Here is a 20,000-nt window from a genome sequence, read left to right as displayed (position 1 = left end):
ATAGAATAGAACAGAAAATAACACATAATGTCCAACATTTATATTATTTGACATTCATTCTTGATATACAATTTAGTTTTTATTGACCTTTATTTATATATAACCATTTACATACTGTATATTTACACATATTGACAATACTGTCATGACGGTCAAACTTTACTCTGTTCTTCCTCTCTCAGCAATTTCTCTTTTTATCCTTGCCCTCATCTCTCTGTCCTTGCCTTTTTTTTTCTATTCCTCTGTCTCATTCCTCCCTCTCCCTCCCTCTTGATTCCTCATTCATCTCCTTCACATAATTGCACTCACACACTCTCTCTCTCTCTCTCTCCGTTAGTCTCTCTCTCCTTTCTCTCTCTTCTCTTTTAAATGTAACTATTTATCATGTGACCTTAACGAGACAGGAGAATTGATTTAGGAAGACCAGAGAGAGAGAGAGAGAGAGAGAGAGAGAAAGAAACAGAGAGAGAGAGAGAGGGACGGGGAGGGGGGTTATGACAAATGCTATGAGATGTACAATGAGATGTTCCCTCTTGCGCTCTATCTCTGCCTCTCTCCCCTTCTCTCTCTCTCCCCCCCACCTGCTTCTCTCTCTTTCTCTCTCTCTCCCTCTCTCTCTGAACTAGCCTTAAGTCTTTATGTACATGGAGCCAAACGGTGATGTCACACTGAATCACACTCAATGCCCAGGCCTTCCCTCCCCCACAAGCGCCTTAATACAGTGTGTGTGTGTGTGTGTGTGTGTGTCTTTTCGGGTGGTGTGTCATCAGAATTTACATTTTGCTGAACATACAACATATTTAAGTGAATCAATATGATGGCTTGTGGGTATGGCTGTGTTGATGTGTGTGTAGTATCCTATAAGTCGGTGTACTGTGCCACCGTGTCCACCAGCCCCTTATGCTGTTAAACACTAAATACTGCTAGATACTACATTTGTAGCTGAAATGTTTTTTTCTTTCAACACGTTAAAGTCTTAATCCGCAATTTTTTCATATAAATAAATATCTGTTTTGCTGCTCTCTATACCCAGCTCAAGAGAGCTTTCACATTTGCTGTTCTAAACAGCCGGTGTCCAAATCCTCCGCAGCACAGGGAGCGCTGCGTTGACCGCTGGTCACCAAAGGTGGCGCCAAAATCAAGAAAAACAAGAATCTTGCGGATTATCACTGTAACAATGCTTTTTGAAAATTTGAGAGGCCCATTGTGCTATAATGATATAGAAAACATGCACTTGTCATGGCTTGTCATAAAAATGGAATTAACCTTTTTAATTTGGGAAAGATGCTCTTTAAATGTAAGTCCAGAGAGGGCCTGGGATGAGTATCCTCGTCTCTCACCTCATCTTCGTGTTTGTTCCTTGACTGGTCCTCCTCACTCCATTTGAGTGGATGATCCTAGCCACCATCATTGCCAACTGCATCGTCTTGGCCCTGGAGCAGCATCTGCCTGATGGGGACAAGACGCCCCTGTCTGAACGCCTGGTAAGTTAGATAGACATGAGACACATGACACATACTGTAGGTACACATGACTAAATCCAACTGAAAGATAGGACTCCTTATTCATTTTACTTAAGTGGAGATGTACATCTATTGTAAGTGAGGAGACGGGTTAAACAAAATGATTTTTTAGCCTTGAAACAATTTACATGAAACATTCAAAATGTGGTCCAGCAAAATATTGGCCAGTGATCCAAATGTTTTATACCTTTAGAGTAGACACAAGCCCACACATGAGAGACACACACACATGCTCACACACACACACATACTGTAAAAATACATGCACAAACAATCAATAACACACGGACGCTATGCCACACACACACACACACATGCATGCACACATACACACAAACCTAAATATACACATAGTCATTTTGGGTGTATACTCATAGGAGAACTCACACATAATTTCACACACAGACTCAAAGAAATATGCAAATTATAATATATTCAGAGGTACACATATGCACTTGTTAATTTACAAAAGACAAGATATACGCACTCTCAGATTCTCTCTCATCTCTACACATTCAACTACCAGACTGAAGCAAGTGCACACAAAATATAGCCACACATGTATGCAAGTATGCACATTCCCTTCTGAACATAAACTCACTCCACTATCTCACTGTCTTCTCCCCCTCTGTTCCCCCCTTCCTCCCTCTCGTGGTCTTTCCTCCCTCTTCCTCCCCTCTCTTCCTCCATCCCTCTCTCTCTACTACCTCCCTTTCCCTGCTTCTCACCCTTTCCTTTCTTGCCCCTTCTTCTCCTCCCTGCCACCTTTCCACCTCTCTCCCTCTCTCCTTGTCTTCCCCTTCTCTCCCTCTCTAACTAACTCCCTCTCTCTCCCTCCTTCCCTCTCTCCCTCCCCATCCCCTCCTCCTTCCTTCCTTCTCTCTGTTTCCAGGATGACACAGAGCCCTACTTCATAGGGATCTTCTGTTTTGAGTCCGGCATAAAGATCCTGGCGCTGGGTTTTGCCTTCCACAAGAACTCCTACCTGAGGAACGGATGGAACGTCATGGACTTTGTCGTAGTGCTCACCGGGTGAGTGGCAAGCAAATAGACTTGGACACAAACAAACACACGTCTACATGGTTTCACGTGCTCATTTATGCACCTACATGCACTCACGCACACACACATACAAGCATACATGCATATATTCATTCACACACACACACAGTTATGAAAACAATTGAGTTCAAAATCAGATGCGGTTTTCCTCGTACTCAGCTTGACACATATTTAGTTGTGAAAGTGCTGTTGGATACATGAACATGATCAAAATAAAGAGGTTTGGCATGAGTTTGTGCGTGTGTGTGTGTGTGTGTGTGTGTGTGTGTGTGTGTGCATGTGTGTTTGTGAATGTCCCTTCCCTGCTCCTTTGCCCTAATGAACGGCCCCTGACAGGGCGAGACAGTAGTCAGATCACAGAGCAGAACTGCAGGCAGCCAGCAGCCTGGGTAGCAAACAAATGTCACCACACTATACAGAGACACAGAGAGAGAGAGAGAGAGAGAGAGAGAGAGAGAGAGAGAGAGAGAGAGAGAGAGAGAGAGAGAGATAGTGAAAAAGAGAGCAGGAGGTAGTGAGAGTGAGAGGACAAGGGAGAGGGAATGGGGAGCAAGGAAGGAGACACAAGAGGAGCGTGAGAGGGGGAAGAGGAGATGGAGAAAACAAGAGAGAGAAAACGAGAGGGAGGGGGGACAGAAAGGGAAGCAACAAAAGGGCAAAACAAAATAAGCCACGTGATACATTACATTGGTAGATCATAGAAGGAGAGGAGACAGGAATTGAGACAAATAGATGATGAGTGGGAGTGACAGAGATGAAGGGAGAGGGGAGAAGAGCAGAACAGAATGAATTATACAGCTGTCACACAAAAACCTATGCTTTTTGCAAAATACCTAATGTGTTTTAAAGAAGGAGACCAAACACTTAGCTCTCTGTTTATTCAGGCTAAATTTGCCATCTGGCTGACCAGGAGAAGTAATGTGCAAGGGAGTGGCCCATCGACCCAGAGTTGATGTTTATGTGCTTGTTACATGCTGATCAGTGATGCTGTGGAGATCAAGAGAGTGCAGTGTCTGCATGCTGTCTGTGTGTACTGCTGGGAAGGTCTTATGTATGTTACTGTCACAGGCTGTTGTCACTGTAGCTGCTGGTGTGATGATAGGTACACAACTGTTACAGGCTGGTGTGTGGATACAGTATGTGTTTAACTGTTATAGATGAATTTGACTGTATGAGTGATGATTTAGTGACAAGAAGATAAGCTGCGTTATATGACTGATGTCTAACTGACGTCCCCAAAATTCCTTTGAAATTGATTCCTTGAAATTGAAGGATAAAGATGATGTCGCAATTGTCCAAAACTTGCTACTGGCTCACAACACATCAACACAAATTCAGATCTCCCCTTTAATATTTACATCAAGCCTTTAGCTTCATGTGTTTCAACCTTGGCAACATACTAAAAAGCTGTTTGACTCATGTTTTTACCAACTTAAGAAATTACAGGCTACTCGCAATTTGAATACTGTAGTAGTAATGTAATGTGGTTTTCCTGTCTCAGTAGCTCAATTGACAAGGCATACAGTGCAACTGTGTACTTTAGGCTACTGTGTCCAAATGAAATGATTGTGTGGGCGTGCTGGCAAGGATTAATTTGTTGAGGTCATTGTGTGTGTGTGTGTGTGTGTGTGTGTGTGTGCGTGTGCGTGCATGGTGACTTGGAGGGCTCCGTGGGTTACATAAACCTTGCTCATCTTTGCTGACAAAGCACCAATGAGACTGGCGAATGCCCACCTCCCCCCTCTCTCCTCTTTCTCTCTCTCTCTCTCTCTCTCTTTCGCACGCACGCACGTACGCACGCACGCACACACACACACACACACACACATGGTAAGTGAGTAGCACTCAGTCTGACAATGTGTCCTTATGCTTTAATAAGAGCGATCATGAAGCCAAGCTCATCTCAACGTGGCGCGACAGAGTGACTGTAAGAGAGAAGAGGAGTGAGAAAACGAGTGTCAGCAGCGAGACAGCAGGAAGCAGCGAGACGCAGGGAGGAGGAAGTGGAGGTTGGGCAGAAGGGAGCGAGGCTGTCCCGAAAACTTCCAATAAATGCCTAGTCTCACATAATCGCCGGTGTCTTGTAATCGTTTGGGAGATCTTGATGATTTGACAAAAAAAAGCCTGTCTATACTAAACTCCCTGTCAGGAGATTCTTGATGTGGAACCATCTAAACAAGCATGACACGGCAATTAAATTATCACTTCCCCTTATAGGCAAAGGCATTGCTGGTGTTGAAGTTTAAGTAGAAGACTTTGTACAGATATAAGCAGAATATTTTACCGCTACTGATGTCCAGATGAGATAAAAGCCTGTCTCTAATACTGTGAACTACTTCCGGCTTTGGTCGTTGAAACCAATTAACATCTGGGCTACAATTAGAAGTTTTATAGTACAGACTGGTGTATTCCCCTGTATCTACAGTATGTCTCTGCAAAGCTCCTTAGGCCGCATTGCTGATATTCCCACAGAGTCCTGGCCAAGGCAGAGAGCTCATCCATCTTGTTTGCCAGCGATCTCACATTCCTCATGGCGATAGATGGAAGATGGGGTTTAAATCTCCCTTCTTTCTCTCTCACCTTCACCCCCACTCTCTTCTCTCTCTCTCTCTTGAGCCAGCAGGTCGATTGGTAGGTTCTTTAGACCCGGGCCGGCTGCCGGCCTCAGGGCCGCCAGCTGCCTCCGAGGGGAAGACAGTACTCTCCAAGTCCAGTTGTAAAGAAAAAGTGAAAAGGTACTAAAAAAGTTCTTAAAACGAAGAGAAACAATAAAGAAAGTGCTGAGAAAAATAGAAAGAAAAATAGAAGATTAGTCAAAAAAAGTGCTGGAGCTGCTGCAAAAGGTGTCCACTAGCTTGGCACCATCTTGAATCAATTAAAAAAGTAAATGTAAATGAGTGGATAAGATTATATAGAAGGAATGAAGTGGAAAACTACAGAGGAGAGGAGGGGAGGTAAGCGAGCTTTAGACGAAGAGAGAGAGAGAGAATGTAGGGGAGGAAGAAGAGGGAGATGGAGGTGAGCATGTGAGTAAGAGACAGACAGACAGACAAAGAGAGAAATGTGTGTGTGTATGTGTGTGTGTGTGTGTGTGTGTGTGTGTGTGTGCATTCAAACAACCTGTTCTTCGCTGTTGCAGATGATCAGGGACCTAACAAACTTGTGACTCTTTCTCTCTGTCACACTCACTTGTTCACTTTCTCACTATCACTCACTTTCTCAATCTGGTCCCCACCCATATTTCCATATATATATATGTATATATATATATATATATGTATGTATATGTATTTGCAATGACACAAATACACACAGTGTCAGTGTAGATACACACACACACACATTGGGTTTTCTTTGTTGTGCTCTGTGTGAATGGCGGCTGTGTCTTATAGCAGTGCAGCTCTTTGAAGATGAAAGGCTACTTGCCCTTTCTACCCACCTCTGGCCCAAAGCTTTGATAACACACTGACCAACACACACACACACACACACATACACACATACTGTACACACTGACAAACACACTCATGTATCTCCCTTTCTCTTCCTGTAGTAATGGTGCAAACGTGTACACACACACACACACACACACACGCACACACACACATTTCCACTTCAAACATGCTTCCCACTCACTCCTAGTGCACTTGTGAGCGCTCTCTTTAAAGACATACAAAGACAAACATACAAATGGCCCTTAACATGTCTGAATAGATTAGCTATTCACTCTACAACCTTGTTGGATGGCAGTTGATTTGTGTGCACCCGTGTGTCTGTGCCAAAGTGTGTGTGTGTGTGTGTGTGTGTGTGTTGACGTATCTGTTGTAGTAAATTGCCTGAGTGATTTGGCCCTGGGAATAAGCTAGTTGTTTTTTATGTCCACTATTGATTATTAGTCCAATTACTCTTAGTTTACAGCCGTTCTTCTCGCCTCTCATCCTCCCCTCCCTTCCTCCTTCCATCCCTTGTACCCTTACTTCAGGTTCTTTCCTCCCCTCCGACTTTCATTTGATTAAAGAGGACTGGTACAGAGGTGTAATGGAAGGGAGGAAGGAAGGAAGGAAGGGAGGAAGAGAGGATCGATTCTGCGTTGATATGTTTTATAGACTTTCAGTGACCTTGTCATCAATTGAGGTTGAATTAAATTTGCCAAATCTTTGGTTTGCAGTGAAAAAACTAATGGCTGATCTCTACCTCAAGAAACAGACAGAAATGTGCCCGGAGGAGGAGGTTAGGAGGAGGTTATCATGCACCCTTTTAAGAGATGAGCTTACCAGTTTATAATGGGGTTGTAAGGTTACTGGGGCACCTGAAGTGTGTATATCTCCCAACAATGGTGATATACAGACAATAATATATGGGACAGCCTAGAGATACCGTTTGTCACCAGCCACATCCTTGTCAAATCAGTGTTTTGAAGTCCTAAGGGCCTGGTATGACAAATGGAGACCCAGAAAAGGCACTGGCAGAGTCTGAAGAACTGACCTCTGGTGAAGTTAATGGGCAGCTACCGGAGGGCTTGAAAGTCATGAAGTCATGTTGCCGAGAGGAGAGAAGATGTTACGCAGGAGGAGAGTCAGAGGGAATACAAGCCTCGTAATTGGACGGCACAGTAGAACCTTCAGTAAAACTTAATCCAAACTAACCACTTAACAGACCTGCATAATATGAGCCAGTGTGAAAATATATCCTGTTAATTGTACAAGATGTGGGGGATTTTGACTCTGACAGTTTGTCTCTGACAGTTAATAGAATTTGTCTTACAATGTGTGTGTGACATCTTTATGTTTTTGAGGGCCAATTTTTAAACTATTTAGGTAGTAAGACATTGTCTGTCTTTGTAGGGTTAGTATTTTTGTACGTTGTATGTTTGCAAATAAATACAATATTCATACCACTGAAAGGCTTTATTTATATAAAACCATTTTGAAATAATCAGTGCATGATGAAATTGTCTCATGGCGTTCCTTATGGGTGATAACAAGCAGTTAATCACCCAAATAATGAGAATTATGATACATTTTTCAGATTAAAAAAAATTATAATTACCTAAATCTTTAGATAAAAAAATGCTCCCAAAATATCAAATGTTACACCCCCTTCAAAAAGATATTCTTTTTCCTGTGTCATTATCCATTGAAAAGACCTCAGAAGAGGCAACATTAGAGATAAATCAAAAGAAAAGTTGTCTTTGTTGGTGCCCTAAGTGACTCCTTACACAGTCTGAGACAAGTTAGTAGCATTTCTCATTAGATATTTTCATCAGATGTAGTAGTTTTTGTTCCTGTAGAGGTGGTTACATGTATGTATTTTATTTTCTGTTGCTCATTGCACCCCCTATTGTTTTCGAATAAAAAAAAAAATCCTCCATTTTGCATTTCCAATAATGATGCCAAAGCAGGTGTTTTCCATCAGCTGCCAAAGGTGTCAGTGATTGGGGTGTGGCCAGAGGTGCAACATGTTTGAAAGTGTCAACCTACAGAGAGCAGTGCAGCAGCGCTTTTCTGCCCTATGTGATTTCATGTTGATTTACTCTTAGGTATAAAGTTATAAAGAGTTTCATTCCAAAATTGTGTATCTTCCATTTAAGAATGTAGCCTCTTACAAAATGATCACTGGCATGATAAATAGTGGGATATCAGCTATCTGAAAACCTTTGCTTACAAAGGTAATTGTAACATGTGAGGGCCAAATCATCTGCATTTGTGATATCTAATTCTAAAAATAACCTCAGATAACATTGTTTTCTCTCAAATGGGATGCCGCATATTGCGCTTTCGATTGACGTGCTTAAATGTAGCAATCGAATAAAGGAGGGAGAGAAAGAAGGATTTGTTGAAAGTATGGAGAAGAGATGAAGCAGTGATTTGGTCAGTGACTTGGACAGCGAGATAATTAGCCAGTTTCAGCTGAGGTCAGCAGGAAAGCAGACGGAGAGAGCTGGCAAGAAAGATTGTGTTTGTATAATGTGTTAGATCCCCATGGGAAGGGGTCAGTGGGGGATTGTGTAATAGCAATATTGCTTAATGTGATTCTCCTCTATCGTTTGTGTCGGTCCAAATGATGTACAGGATGTGTCTATCTGTGTGTGTACCTGTGTGTGTGTGTGTGTGTGTGTGTGTGTGTGTGTATGTGTGTGTGTGCATTGAATAAGTGGATAGAATATAGACCCGGTCTCTACCTCTGAAAAGGAAGAAATGGTTTCGATCGGTAATTCCAAATGACCTAGTTTCCAGTGTGCATACGTGAATATGCTCACTCAAATGTTTGATCTCGAGACAATGCCTATTTGCTACGCAGAAGTGTGTGTCCGTGTGTATGTTTTTGTCTTATGTGTGTGTGCTTGTGTGTGTGTGTGTATGTGAGTGGTGATACATTAGAAAGAGAGAAAAAAACAATCAATCAGGCTCCTCCCTTGGCCCCGTTACCAAGGTGATACAGAGATTCTATCAATGAGCCAAGGTCCCTGTTGCCATGGAAACAGTTATGAATGAGAAAGGGCCCAGTAACCGTGGAGACGGTGTGAATGAGGAACTGCCTCATTGCCCTGACACTGGGTATGTGACAGCTGATGCTGTTTAGAAACTGAATTCTTCATCACTGTCATCTACATCACCATCGCCATTGCCATCATCATCATCATCATCATCATCATCATCATCATCATAATCATTGCTTTCACTATTATCATCATAGTTACATGATCAGATTAGATGAAAAAAATAATCATGTAATTACATCTTTTCATGTAGAGGATTTTACTCAAATGGTTACTTCTTGCACATACACACACATACACATACACACACACACACACACACACACACACACGGTTAACTGCTGGTGCATACCCAAAACATACCTAGTGGTATACTGAATAGTTATGCTGTAAAAAGAATGCTATTCAGTAATTACAAGTAGGTTGCTTGGCCTGTTTCACGAGGTAATATTTGAGTTAGTCTATTTGCATATCCCTCCTAGTAAGACACACAGCCCTCTAAATATTTGCATTCCTTTGGAGAAGTCAGAGCACAGGGTTCAGTGTGTTGCTCAGGGGCACTTCTGCTGTGATGCTGGAAGTAACAGCAGCTAGACACACAGCTGAAATACAGCCTTGTGTCAGTGCTCAGGACCAAACTGGCAACCTCTCAGTTACAGGCCGGCCTCTGATTAGACATCTGATATCACACAATGTCATCACAAGGACCCTAGCCTACACTAGCAGCCGAGCGCCTACCACTGGGGGGCTTCCATAGGTACCACAACGCTGCATTCAGTGCCACAACTCCAATCGGAAAAGTATAGCATTACCCATAGATCCCGGGTCAGGTTTGCTTTTCCCCTCCTGCTGATTTTCTAGGTTTCCAGGCAAAGCAGGCTAACCTCAGACCTGTGATTAAGGCTCTGCTGTGTCACTGGGCCTCTTAGCGGAATAGAGGAGAGTGGAAGTGTGTCAGAGAGACAGAAAGAAATAGATAGAGGGAAGGAGGGAGGGAGGGAGGGAGGGAGGGAGAAGGATGATTCACAGTGTGCGTCAGACAGGGGGACTGACTGGAAGTCAGGCAGCGCAAGGGAACATCTTAACCTTCTCAAACACACGCACACACACACACACACATACTGTATACAAATCTTTCTACATGTACACACATGTAGACATGAAGTACGACGATGCAGGTGCATGAATACAAACACACACACACACACACACACACACACACACACACACACAATAGACATACACTCTGCACAGTTCTCGCAGGCTGGCCATGGCTCAAAGACAAAAGGTTTATAAATAGGAAGAATAAAAATGGGCAAGAAATACGCCAGTCAGCATATCTCTTTCTCACCATCTGCCAGCTCTCTCTCTCTCTCTCTCTCTCTCTCTCTCTCTCTCTCTCTCTCTAATCCTCCCTCTTTCTCTTGCTGTCTCCTCTCCCTCTCCCCATCCTTCTTGTACCGCATTTTTTACGTAGGTTCTGTCTCATCCATATATAAAAAGACTCTCCCTCCCCTCCTCCATCCCTGCCTCTTACCGATACACTTTTCTATCCCACTTCACTTGTCAGCTCTATTGATCAGCTCAGCTCTTACAGGATTTACATACAGCTCACCCAGGCGCTTGTAATGACCTGGCATGGGTTTGTTTTAGAGTGTGTGTGTGTGTGTGTGTGTGTGTGTGAGAGAGAGAGAGAGACAGTGACTGACGGCGTCTGTCACTGAAGCTCTCTGTAGCTTGACTATTGATTGTCTAAGCTGGCTGGTCGTTCCCTCGGCCCTCTTGTCTAAAGAGGCCAGTGAAGGTGGATTGTTGTCCTGATTGCTGTCTTCTTACATTTTTCTAAAGGACTGATTTCAACTGAGTGTTGTACTCTTTCTTTCTTTCTTTTGACATTTCTCTCTCTCACCCTCTCTCTCTCTCTTTCTTCCTCACTCACTTTAGGATCCTGTCCACGGTGGGCTCAGACTTTGACTTGCGGACCCTCAGAGCAGTACGAGTATTGAGGCCCCTCAAACTGGTGTCTGGTATTCCCAGTAAGTTAAGACTCTAATGAGCTCTTCATTAAAAAAAATACGCTTTATCTTACACTGTAAGATAAAGAGGGTTTCTGCTTTCCTCCGCAACCCTGCCCACTATCCTAAACGACTCGTTTATTAGTCCTGAAATACTCCTGATGACTAGTCAAATTTATGCAGGACGTTTCACAGTTCAGGAAAATAATATTTTTTGGAGTGCAAAGCCACTTGAGGTTTTATTGGAGCATCAAAATAGCTCGGAGAACCATTTTGTGTTAAGGTTTTATGTAGCATCCATGTAGTTCTGCATAATGCACCCAAAGTGTTCCAACAAAAGTGGTTCTCCTATGCACTCTCTGCTCCTGTTTTAATGTTATAGTGGCAGTAGTGTTCCGGCGGCGCTGCAGTGTTATTAATAGCCTGGTTTCCACTACAGGACTGAACAGGCTAACCAGGGCTTACTCATCATAAAAGTCACTCAGTTTCCCCGATAAACAAATGAGAGTTTTATTACATTTGAAAAGTGTGACCAGTTCTCACAAAATAATTGTTGGCATGAAATTAAAGCTCTATAGAATGTTGCCTTAAGACCTTTAGTTACAAGATAATACTTTCGAGAAAGAACATCAGGTAAGACCCCCCTCCCCCAAATATATGTATAGGATTTCACAATTAAACCCCTCAAATGGATGTGCTTCTTTTGCCATAATGTTATTGTGTGTAAATTTAAGCAGAGCTCTGACCATGCTTACGCACAGCACCATGTGGTTGAAAAACAAACAGCACCAAAAAAGAAACAGACAAATTCAACAAAGTGACAAAGTCAAATGAACAGGCCTTTTCAAAAATGCTTGTGCTACAATAGTTAAGACTAAAAGTGCATATTTTACCATGCATAATTTGGACAGTGCATATTGTCCAACTATATTATCTACTATTTAAGCATACTGACTTAAAATGACTAATTGATAATCATTTTAAATATTAGTATGGGTGTTGAAATACAGGGTATGTGCAATCATAAAAGGCAACAATAAGATATAGATGGTTGTGTGTGTAAAATGGCTCTTTTTAACTGAGAGCAACGAGTGATTTTGTTTTCCAAGGCTTGTTTTATTGGACCTCTGCCCCAACTTCACCATCAGGGAGGAGCTGCAGCTAGAGAAATGGCTTGCTGATTAGTGTAGCTTTTGTAATATTTTGATGTGCTGGGCTTACAGAAATGTATTCAAATGATTAATAAAATGTTCTATCACGACAGGAGGCAAGTGGTTGGTCCAAAGTGTCCGGTCCACATCGGACAGGCTGGTCTCAGTCTGTCCTCTGCCTGTTGCAGCAATGCCCCTCTTGTTGACTGTGATTCTTTTTTTGGCAAATGTCTTCAGGTCTAACCTTGTTTTTAAATTTCCACCACTGCTCTGCTGATAAAACAAGGTTTAACGCAGCTCACACCTGCTGCCAGGCTACATTTTTTTCCCGCTTGTTTATTAATCCACCACTGAAGGTTCCAGAAAGTACTTTTTAGTATCCCACAACCCCAGTTACCAAAAATTACATTTCTTCAATCAGAAAAGCCAAACCCTTCCTCCTGCTTTCTTTGAGCCATGTTCAGCATAGGGAAGACATCAATGACATTCCCTGCAGCATTTAAAGGAAAGGTTGTTACCATATATGGTCAATTGGGGGCGTATTTTTATTAATGAGTAGCTGTGCACAAGCGTGATGGTGGTTTAGAAAGTGTGGTATTTATCATGGCAGATTACTTACAGGTGTGCATACGTACATTTGATAAATCCCAATTTTTTTGTACATACAAACATTCTAAATTATATTTGAAAGAGAGAATTTAGAACCATTTCTATGCAATGTATTAAATGGTAATAATAAATAATAGTAAATTCAAAAAAAAATAAATCCTAATGCTTTATACACTGTCCTCCAGGCTTGCAGGTGGTGCTCAAGTCCATCATGAAGGCCATGATACCCCTGCTGCAGATCGGCCTGCTGCTCTTCTTCGCCATCCTCATGTTCGCCATCATCGGCCTGGAGTTCTACATGGGCAAATTCCACACCACCTGCTTCGACAATCACACAGGTGACCGACTGAGGGAGGGTGTGTGTGTCTGTGTGTGTCTTTGTGTGTGTGCGCGCGCATGTATGTGTGTGTTTGCCCCTAGCGTAGGCAGGCTTAATTTGTTCAGTGTTCGCCCCAATGAAGTCCGCACCTGTTCCTCTTTGAGGGGAATATATTATTTCAATACCAGTTGAGGCAGATTGTAAATTATAGCAGTGGTGAAAATATGAACACAGACTAGTTCTACAAATGAACATCTTTGGTGTTAAATTGTCTGTAGAGCTAGAAATATATTCCCATTCCCATTCATATTTTTTCTGAAAGGGAATGTATTTCTTTTTGGTTTGGCAGTTTTCACAGATTTGGTGTCTGTTCTTGAAGATTTACTGAAAATGTCTGCACATGTCTCTTGCCAGCTTTTCCAGGTCCAAGTTGAAAACTTATTGTTTGCCTATTGAACTTTTAATCTCAGATGCCTATAAAATTCAGAGGGCCTATTTTGCTGTACCATCACTATTTTATGTATACCTTTAAATCTTTAAGTTTTCAACAGCAAGCACTCATCAAAATTTTAAGGGCCAAAATCATATTTGCACTTCAGCCAACAAAAAATGTTAACATTGTTATCAGTGCTCATTGAAACCAATGGATACATTTAAAAAGGCTATCCTCTTTAAAACAATTGCATATTTACATACTGTATATCCACCTCTTTTTAACCACTTCCCTTCCTCCACCCATCTTCAGGCGAGATCCGGGAAGAGTTTCCATGTGGAACAGAGGCTCCGTCGCGGCTGTGTCCGCAGGGCACCACATGCAGACAGTACTGGCTGGGGCCAAACTATGGCATCACCCAGTTTGACAACATCCTGTTTGCTGTTCTCACCGTCTTCCAGTGTATCACCATGGAGGGCTGGACTGAGCTGCTCTACTATGTATGTACTGCTGAGCAGATTGGGAACACATTTACACACTCACTACCCAGTGGCCAGCTTATTAGGCACTTCAACCAGCAAAAACAGAGCGCCTGTACAGACAGTTAGATATGTGGCCATGGTTGTTATATAAAGCTGTCCTGACAGCTATCAAGCGCTTCAGTTATTGTTCAATTGAATGTAAGAATGGACAAATGGGTAAGCAGACATCCAGTCAGTGGCAGTCCTTTGGGCACATAGGCTTGTTTATGACAGAGGTCAAGAATAGTAAGGATCACTACAACCGCTCTCTTCCTGGATACTCGTCTCCGCCTCAGGCGGCGGGCAGTCCGGCTGCAACCAAGAAGAGAGCGGTTGTAGTTTCTACAAGTTGAATGACATCATGGGAGGGTGAATTTTGGGACTTCCCGCAGCCCGTCTCCGAGACACAGAGTGAGTAGACAGACATGGTGCCGTCTCATAGCATGTATTAGTGAGGACCAATATATGGAGATAAGGTTAAAAAATGACAAAGTGTCCCTTTAATAGGTGACAAACTGGTGCAGTACAACAGTGATGTGCAGAATAGCATCTCAGAAAGCACAACTCATCAGTCCTTGTCATGGATTGACTGCAGTGGCAGACAAACACATTAACCAATGAAATGGAGTGCAGATTATAAAACATCAGTTGACAATACCAGTGTGTTTGACATGTGAATCCTATATTTGGGGATAATGCCTTGTTTGTCATCTTTTTCCATTATTAACATATTTGGTAGCCATTTTGTACAGATAAATCACTGCCACAGGCTTCCCAGGTATCTGAAAAAATATGATGTGGTTGAAAATATGCTCAACTTCAAGCTGGCTTTTTGACATTTCACCCAATAGTCACAGTATTATTTACTATCCAAAGTGATGGAGTATATTACAGAGCCAAACCATCTAAAAAGTGTGTCTTTCTGTAAATACTAGAATTCAGGAGTTTTGAAATCTAAGCATCTCCAGTGATTTTCGCCTCTGTACAGTGTTCATCTGTCCATTGAATGGGTACTAGGTCTTTATACAGTGTCATCACTCATGCCCAAGACTTTGAATAATTCCCTGCTGTCAGTGGCAACGGTTGCTATGGAGACCAGAGGTAGATGAGGGTCGTTGAGTGTTACTGTAGTCGTTAAGTCTCTCTCTCTCTCTCTCTCTCTCTCTCTCTCTCTCTCTCTCTCTCTCTCTCTCTCTCTCTCAGTCCATCTTACCCTTTCTATTGCTCTCCAATTCTATCTCAATTTAAACCGATTCCCTCTCTCTTTTCTCCTCTTCTCACCTCCTCTCCTCTCCACTTCCATCTGCAGTATCTACAATGCCTCTTTACCCTCATTCCATCTCTCTATCTCTCGGTCTTTGTTTTTCTGTCTGTGTTTCTCTGTCTCTCCCTCTCCCTCTCTCTCTCCCTTTCTCCATGGTCCTCTCTTTTTTCTTTCTCTCGCTGTCCCTCTCTCTCTGTCTCGCTCCCTGTGTCCCTCCTTCTCAGTGCTGCTCTATATTTAAAAGGGCCTGTTCGGCCCAAGTTATTCTTGCAGCTGCTGGGGAGGGGAGCGATAAAAGTTTAATGGCAGAAAAAAGGGTCTGCGGTACATTGGGTACACAGCGGCAAAGCCAGCTTACATGCAAAAAGATGGAAGGATGCAGGGAGGAGGAGAGAGAGGGGAAGATAGCCAAGGAGGTTGTGAGAAAGGGAGCAGAAGAGGTTGGGAGAGAGGAAGGGTTTTTGGGAGTGGGAAAGGGGAAAAGGAAGAATCAGTGTAGACTAAGCAGTAAGGGTAGAGGAGGCTGGACATACTGAAGGAAGAAGGGAAGGAAGGAAGGATAGAAGGGTGGGAAAAGCAGGAGAAAAGGGGGGCAAGGAAGGAGGCAAAAGGAGAGAATAAGATGAAGGAGAGAATCAAAAGAGAAACAGGAGAGTCTGGACAGGAGGATGGTAGAGACAGAGAGGGAGATAGAGCGAAGCAATTGTTATACATTATTTACTGTGCAGAGAGCAGCCGAACAGTTAGAGTGGCAGATATGCATTTACTTATTGAGATGACTTTAAGCAAAACCATGTCAGCCTTACTGTCGTTTACATTCCAACAGCAAACACAGCAAAATGGACAGTGCTTTAACTGCTCTTTTACATTGTCAAGACTTTCAAGGATAATACTTAAAGGCAGCCATGTAAGCTTTTTTTTTTTTTTTTTTTTTTTTAAGAACAAGATCAACAGCTTCTGAAGCTAGATTACATCAGCTACATACCATGTCTCATGTACATGGATGCAATACATTATAAAACAATCAGGGGTCAGAATCAGAATCTCTTTTATTCACCAAGTCTATTAAATGCACTTGCATTTTCCTTGGTGTATTTGGTGCAGAGACAGACAAACAAAATATAAGACATATTTTAACAAGAATAATGGCCCTGCTTTAATCTCAGATAGATCAAAACAAATGTCAACACCAATAGCAGTTGATTTATGTAGCTGTTGATCTACCTGCGCCTTGATGAAGGCGGATATAGCCTGTACAATGATTTATTAATTAATTCTATATGTGTAACAGCAGCCCAAAGAATATGTTATGAAATTGATCATACAAGTCAAATATATTTTTTTTCGTTTTAAGAAGACCCATTGAACAGTGTCGGACACCTAAGTTGCATAAATCTCCATAAATTTAAACTATCTCTGGTGGGAGTGGTGGCAAATTCCAGAGATTTCCCAGCGCCCGCTTTAATAAACTATTGACCAAGTGATGAGCTTAGATGCTATTATATCAAGTTCAAGAGAGAAGAGTGAAACATTGATGACCCTGCCTGATGTCTGATGTGTGTGTGTGTGTGTGTGTGTGTTTCCAGAGCAACGATGCCTCAGGGAGTGCATGGAATTGGATGTACTTCATCCCCCTCATCATCATCGGCTCCTTCTTCATGCTCAACCTGGTGCTGGGTGTATTGTCAGGGTAAGTTTCATACACCGCCTCTGTGTGAGTGTGTGTGTGTGTGTGTGTGTGTGAGAATGCGTGCGCCAGCATGTGTGAATGGTGAGATGGGTGCGCCAGATGGTGTCTTCAATATGCATGCATGTCTGTGTTTATATAAGTATGTTAGCATGTGTGTGTCTATTGTGTGTCCGTGTGTGTGCATGTATATAATGTATGTGTGTGGGTGACAGACTGAATGCGTATATGTGCAAGTGTGTGTGATAGTGTACAAGTTGTGACCTTATCCATAGTTCCTCATCTCATATACATTAATGATAGAATTAAGAACAAAAAGTGTGTTCATGCATATTTGTATATGTGTATGTAGTATATGTATGTGTGTGTTCACTGTGTCTTTGTGGACCTGTGCAGCTCAGCATGTACAGCATGGCACTAACACCTCAAGGGTTACACATACTAAAAATGTATGCGCTTAAGACCGGACTGTGTGTGTGCTCCCTGCAGGGAGTTTGCCAAAGAGAGAGAGCGTGTGGAGAACAGGAGTGAGTTCCTGAAGCTCCGAAGACAGCAGCAGATTGAAAGGGAACTCAATGGCTACCTGGAGTGGATCTGCAAAGCGGGTACGTATATGTGTGGTAGGTTATTTAGCTATTGTTAACTAGTGTCCAATATCCATCCTTCGAGCAGGCTGGTACACATATTCACAGGCACGAGGCGCCCTCGCTCAGGGGGACTTGGGCAGTATTCGGCACTAACACTATCGGGGATTGAACCAGCAACCTTGCAACTATTGGGCAGCCTCCCTAACCAGCATGCAAGTTAATTTTATGGATCTTAGTGATCATAGTAATGTAATCCTCCCATGACTGACATTTCGTTCTTGACCCAGACTTTGAAAAACACCAGCAGCCTTATAAAGCAGTTATCCTGGCACTAACTCTGCTCTCTCCCAAAAAGCCGAGGCTCTTCGATGTCTCTGGCAACTCAGTTAGTAGGAGGTTGGTTTTGTTCTGATTGGAGCACATCCCATTGGAATGGAGTGACCATGGGTTGCATTTGTAGATATCACTCAGCTGTGTCTCCTGACAGGACACCACCTGTCCCTGTTTGAATTCAAAGTATTTACTAACCAATAATTATCCTGCCTGGGCTTTGAGCAGAGTATGATTGGTTAATTTACTAAATCGACACTGAGAGGTACAGTTGTCTCGACCATAACGGAGAAAAATATGCGTTCTTAGTCAGCGGTAAATGATGCAAAATGTACCAAACAAATGTGAATCATATCCAAGGCTCTCTTATGGTGAAATATGTTTTAAAAGCCTTGATTTGCATGGCTATGGCAAGGATTAAAAACACTGTTTGATGCTTGGACAGAGGAGACTCAGCAAGTGCTCCTGGTTCTCTCTCTTTCGTCCTTTCTCTCTGACCCCTCTGATGAGGACAGGAAAGATGCAGACAGGATAAGAGGAATGGAGGGGTGGATGTTAGAAGGAGGGGATGAAGGGGTGGATAGAAAGGATAGACCTTTGATCTTCTTGAAAAGAACATCTACATAAAAACAAACAAGCTAAAAGGGAGGGAGGGAGGGAGGGAGGGATGAGAAGCGAGGACAGGTGCAGCCCAAAGACTTGGTTTCAGATTTTAATTAAAATCAGTGATGACAATTGATGATTAAAAACCATTGAAGGAAATTACACTTTCAATTGTATTGTTTTAAGCATTGCTGCATGTCCAGCAAATGTAGAATTCATAAGACTTGAGCCTGTTTAGTGATCATGTGCAGTGCATTCAGGTAGTATTTCTGATTCAAGTGTGTGGCTGTTATGTATTATTTTTTTAAATGACCACTTTTTAACCAATTTGTTCTCTTGTGTGTTTTGAAGAAGAAGTCATCTTGGCGGACGATGAAAATGATGGAGACTACGATGGTATACATTTACCATTTTCTTTGTAGTCTTTGTGTGTGTGTTTGTGTGTGTGCGTGCGTGCGTGTGTGTGTGTATGTGCATGAGATGATATGATGATGATACATGTATATCATCTCCTTTGAGTTGAAATGATAATACCTCTATGTAATTACAATGAAAGAAACACATGAGAGGAATCAATGTTTAGTCTTTTGTTACCAATTTGTGCATGGAGGACACACACGATAAAACACATATGCTTTCTGTCCTCTACAGGCTCCCGTAGGAGAGCCACAAAGAACCATAAGAACAAAGCTGAGCTTCTCAACCCTGAGGAAGGGGAAGGAGACCTGGCAGTGGGTAAGACATGTGCACACACACACACACACACACACACACACACACACGCTCAAAGGCAAACCACAGGTACACACAGATGCTATCTTATCTTGCATATCAGTGCATATCAGCATTACCTGACCCTCCTCTCCTTCCCTCTCCTCTCCTCTCCTCCCCTCTCTTCTCTGCTCCTCTGCACTCCTCCTCCTCATCTTACCTGTTTTTCCCTCTCCTCAACCCTCCCCCTCATCTTTTCTCTTTTCCTTTCCCCTACCTGCTCCATCTCTGCCTTGTCACCATGCCTCTGCCCTTTCTACCTCCCCTCCCCTGCATTTTCCTCTCTCTTTCTGCCCCTCTTTCTCCACCCCTCTCCTGCAAAGTAATTCCCCTCTACTCATGGGATACAAAGGCTTTCTTTATCTTTATGTTTATACTGTTGTGTATGCTGTGTAATTTGATGAGTGCCAAGACCATGTGCTAAAAACATGACTTGTGACTATGTATAGCTATTTGTCCAAAAAAGTTGGGCCTGTAATTTGCACACCCACCGGCACGAACAGAGAGGTTAGGCAAAGCAGGTCCATCAGTTTTGACAACAGTGCCTCGGTGGTGGAAACCGGGGGCCTGAGAACTGGGAGCAGATGGCCACGGCAAACACAGAGCACGTATGCTGTTGCCCCCCA

At 42.7% G+C, this 20,000-nt stretch overlaps 1 protein-coding gene across 1 annotated transcript in view; it reads left to right on the top strand.

Moving 5' to 3' along the window:
* Nucleotides 1–20,000, top strand: part of cacna1aa (calcium channel, voltage-dependent, P/Q type, alpha 1A subunit, a) — a 90,664-nt gene that overhangs the window by 18,175 nt on the left and 52,489 nt on the right. The window contains exons 3-11 of the mRNA XM_078284510.1: nt 1,379–1,484; nt 2,416–2,555; nt 11,029–11,120; nt 13,045–13,197; nt 13,924–14,111; nt 16,983–17,086; nt 17,573–17,688; nt 18,955–18,999; nt 19,255–19,338. Coding sequence (XP_078140636.1) covers nt 1,379–1,484; nt 2,416–2,555; nt 11,029–11,120; nt 13,045–13,197; nt 13,924–14,111; nt 16,983–17,086; nt 17,573–17,688; nt 18,955–18,999; nt 19,255–19,338 — 1,028 coding nt within the window. The remainder of the gene's footprint in view (nt 1–1,378; nt 1,485–2,415; nt 2,556–11,028; nt 11,121–13,044; nt 13,198–13,923; nt 14,112–16,982; nt 17,087–17,572; nt 17,689–18,954; nt 19,000–19,254; nt 19,339–20,000) is intronic.

The sequence above is a fragment of the Centroberyx gerrardi genome, chromosome 7 (genome assembly GCF_048128805.1).
Source record: "Centroberyx gerrardi isolate f3 chromosome 7, fCenGer3.hap1.cur.20231027, whole genome shotgun sequence".
Classification (NCBI taxonomy): Eukaryota; Metazoa; Chordata; class Actinopteri; order Beryciformes; family Berycidae; genus Centroberyx; species Centroberyx gerrardi.
The sequence above is the reverse complement of the archived record's forward strand: the minus strand, read 5'-3'. Positions and strand labels throughout refer to the sequence as shown.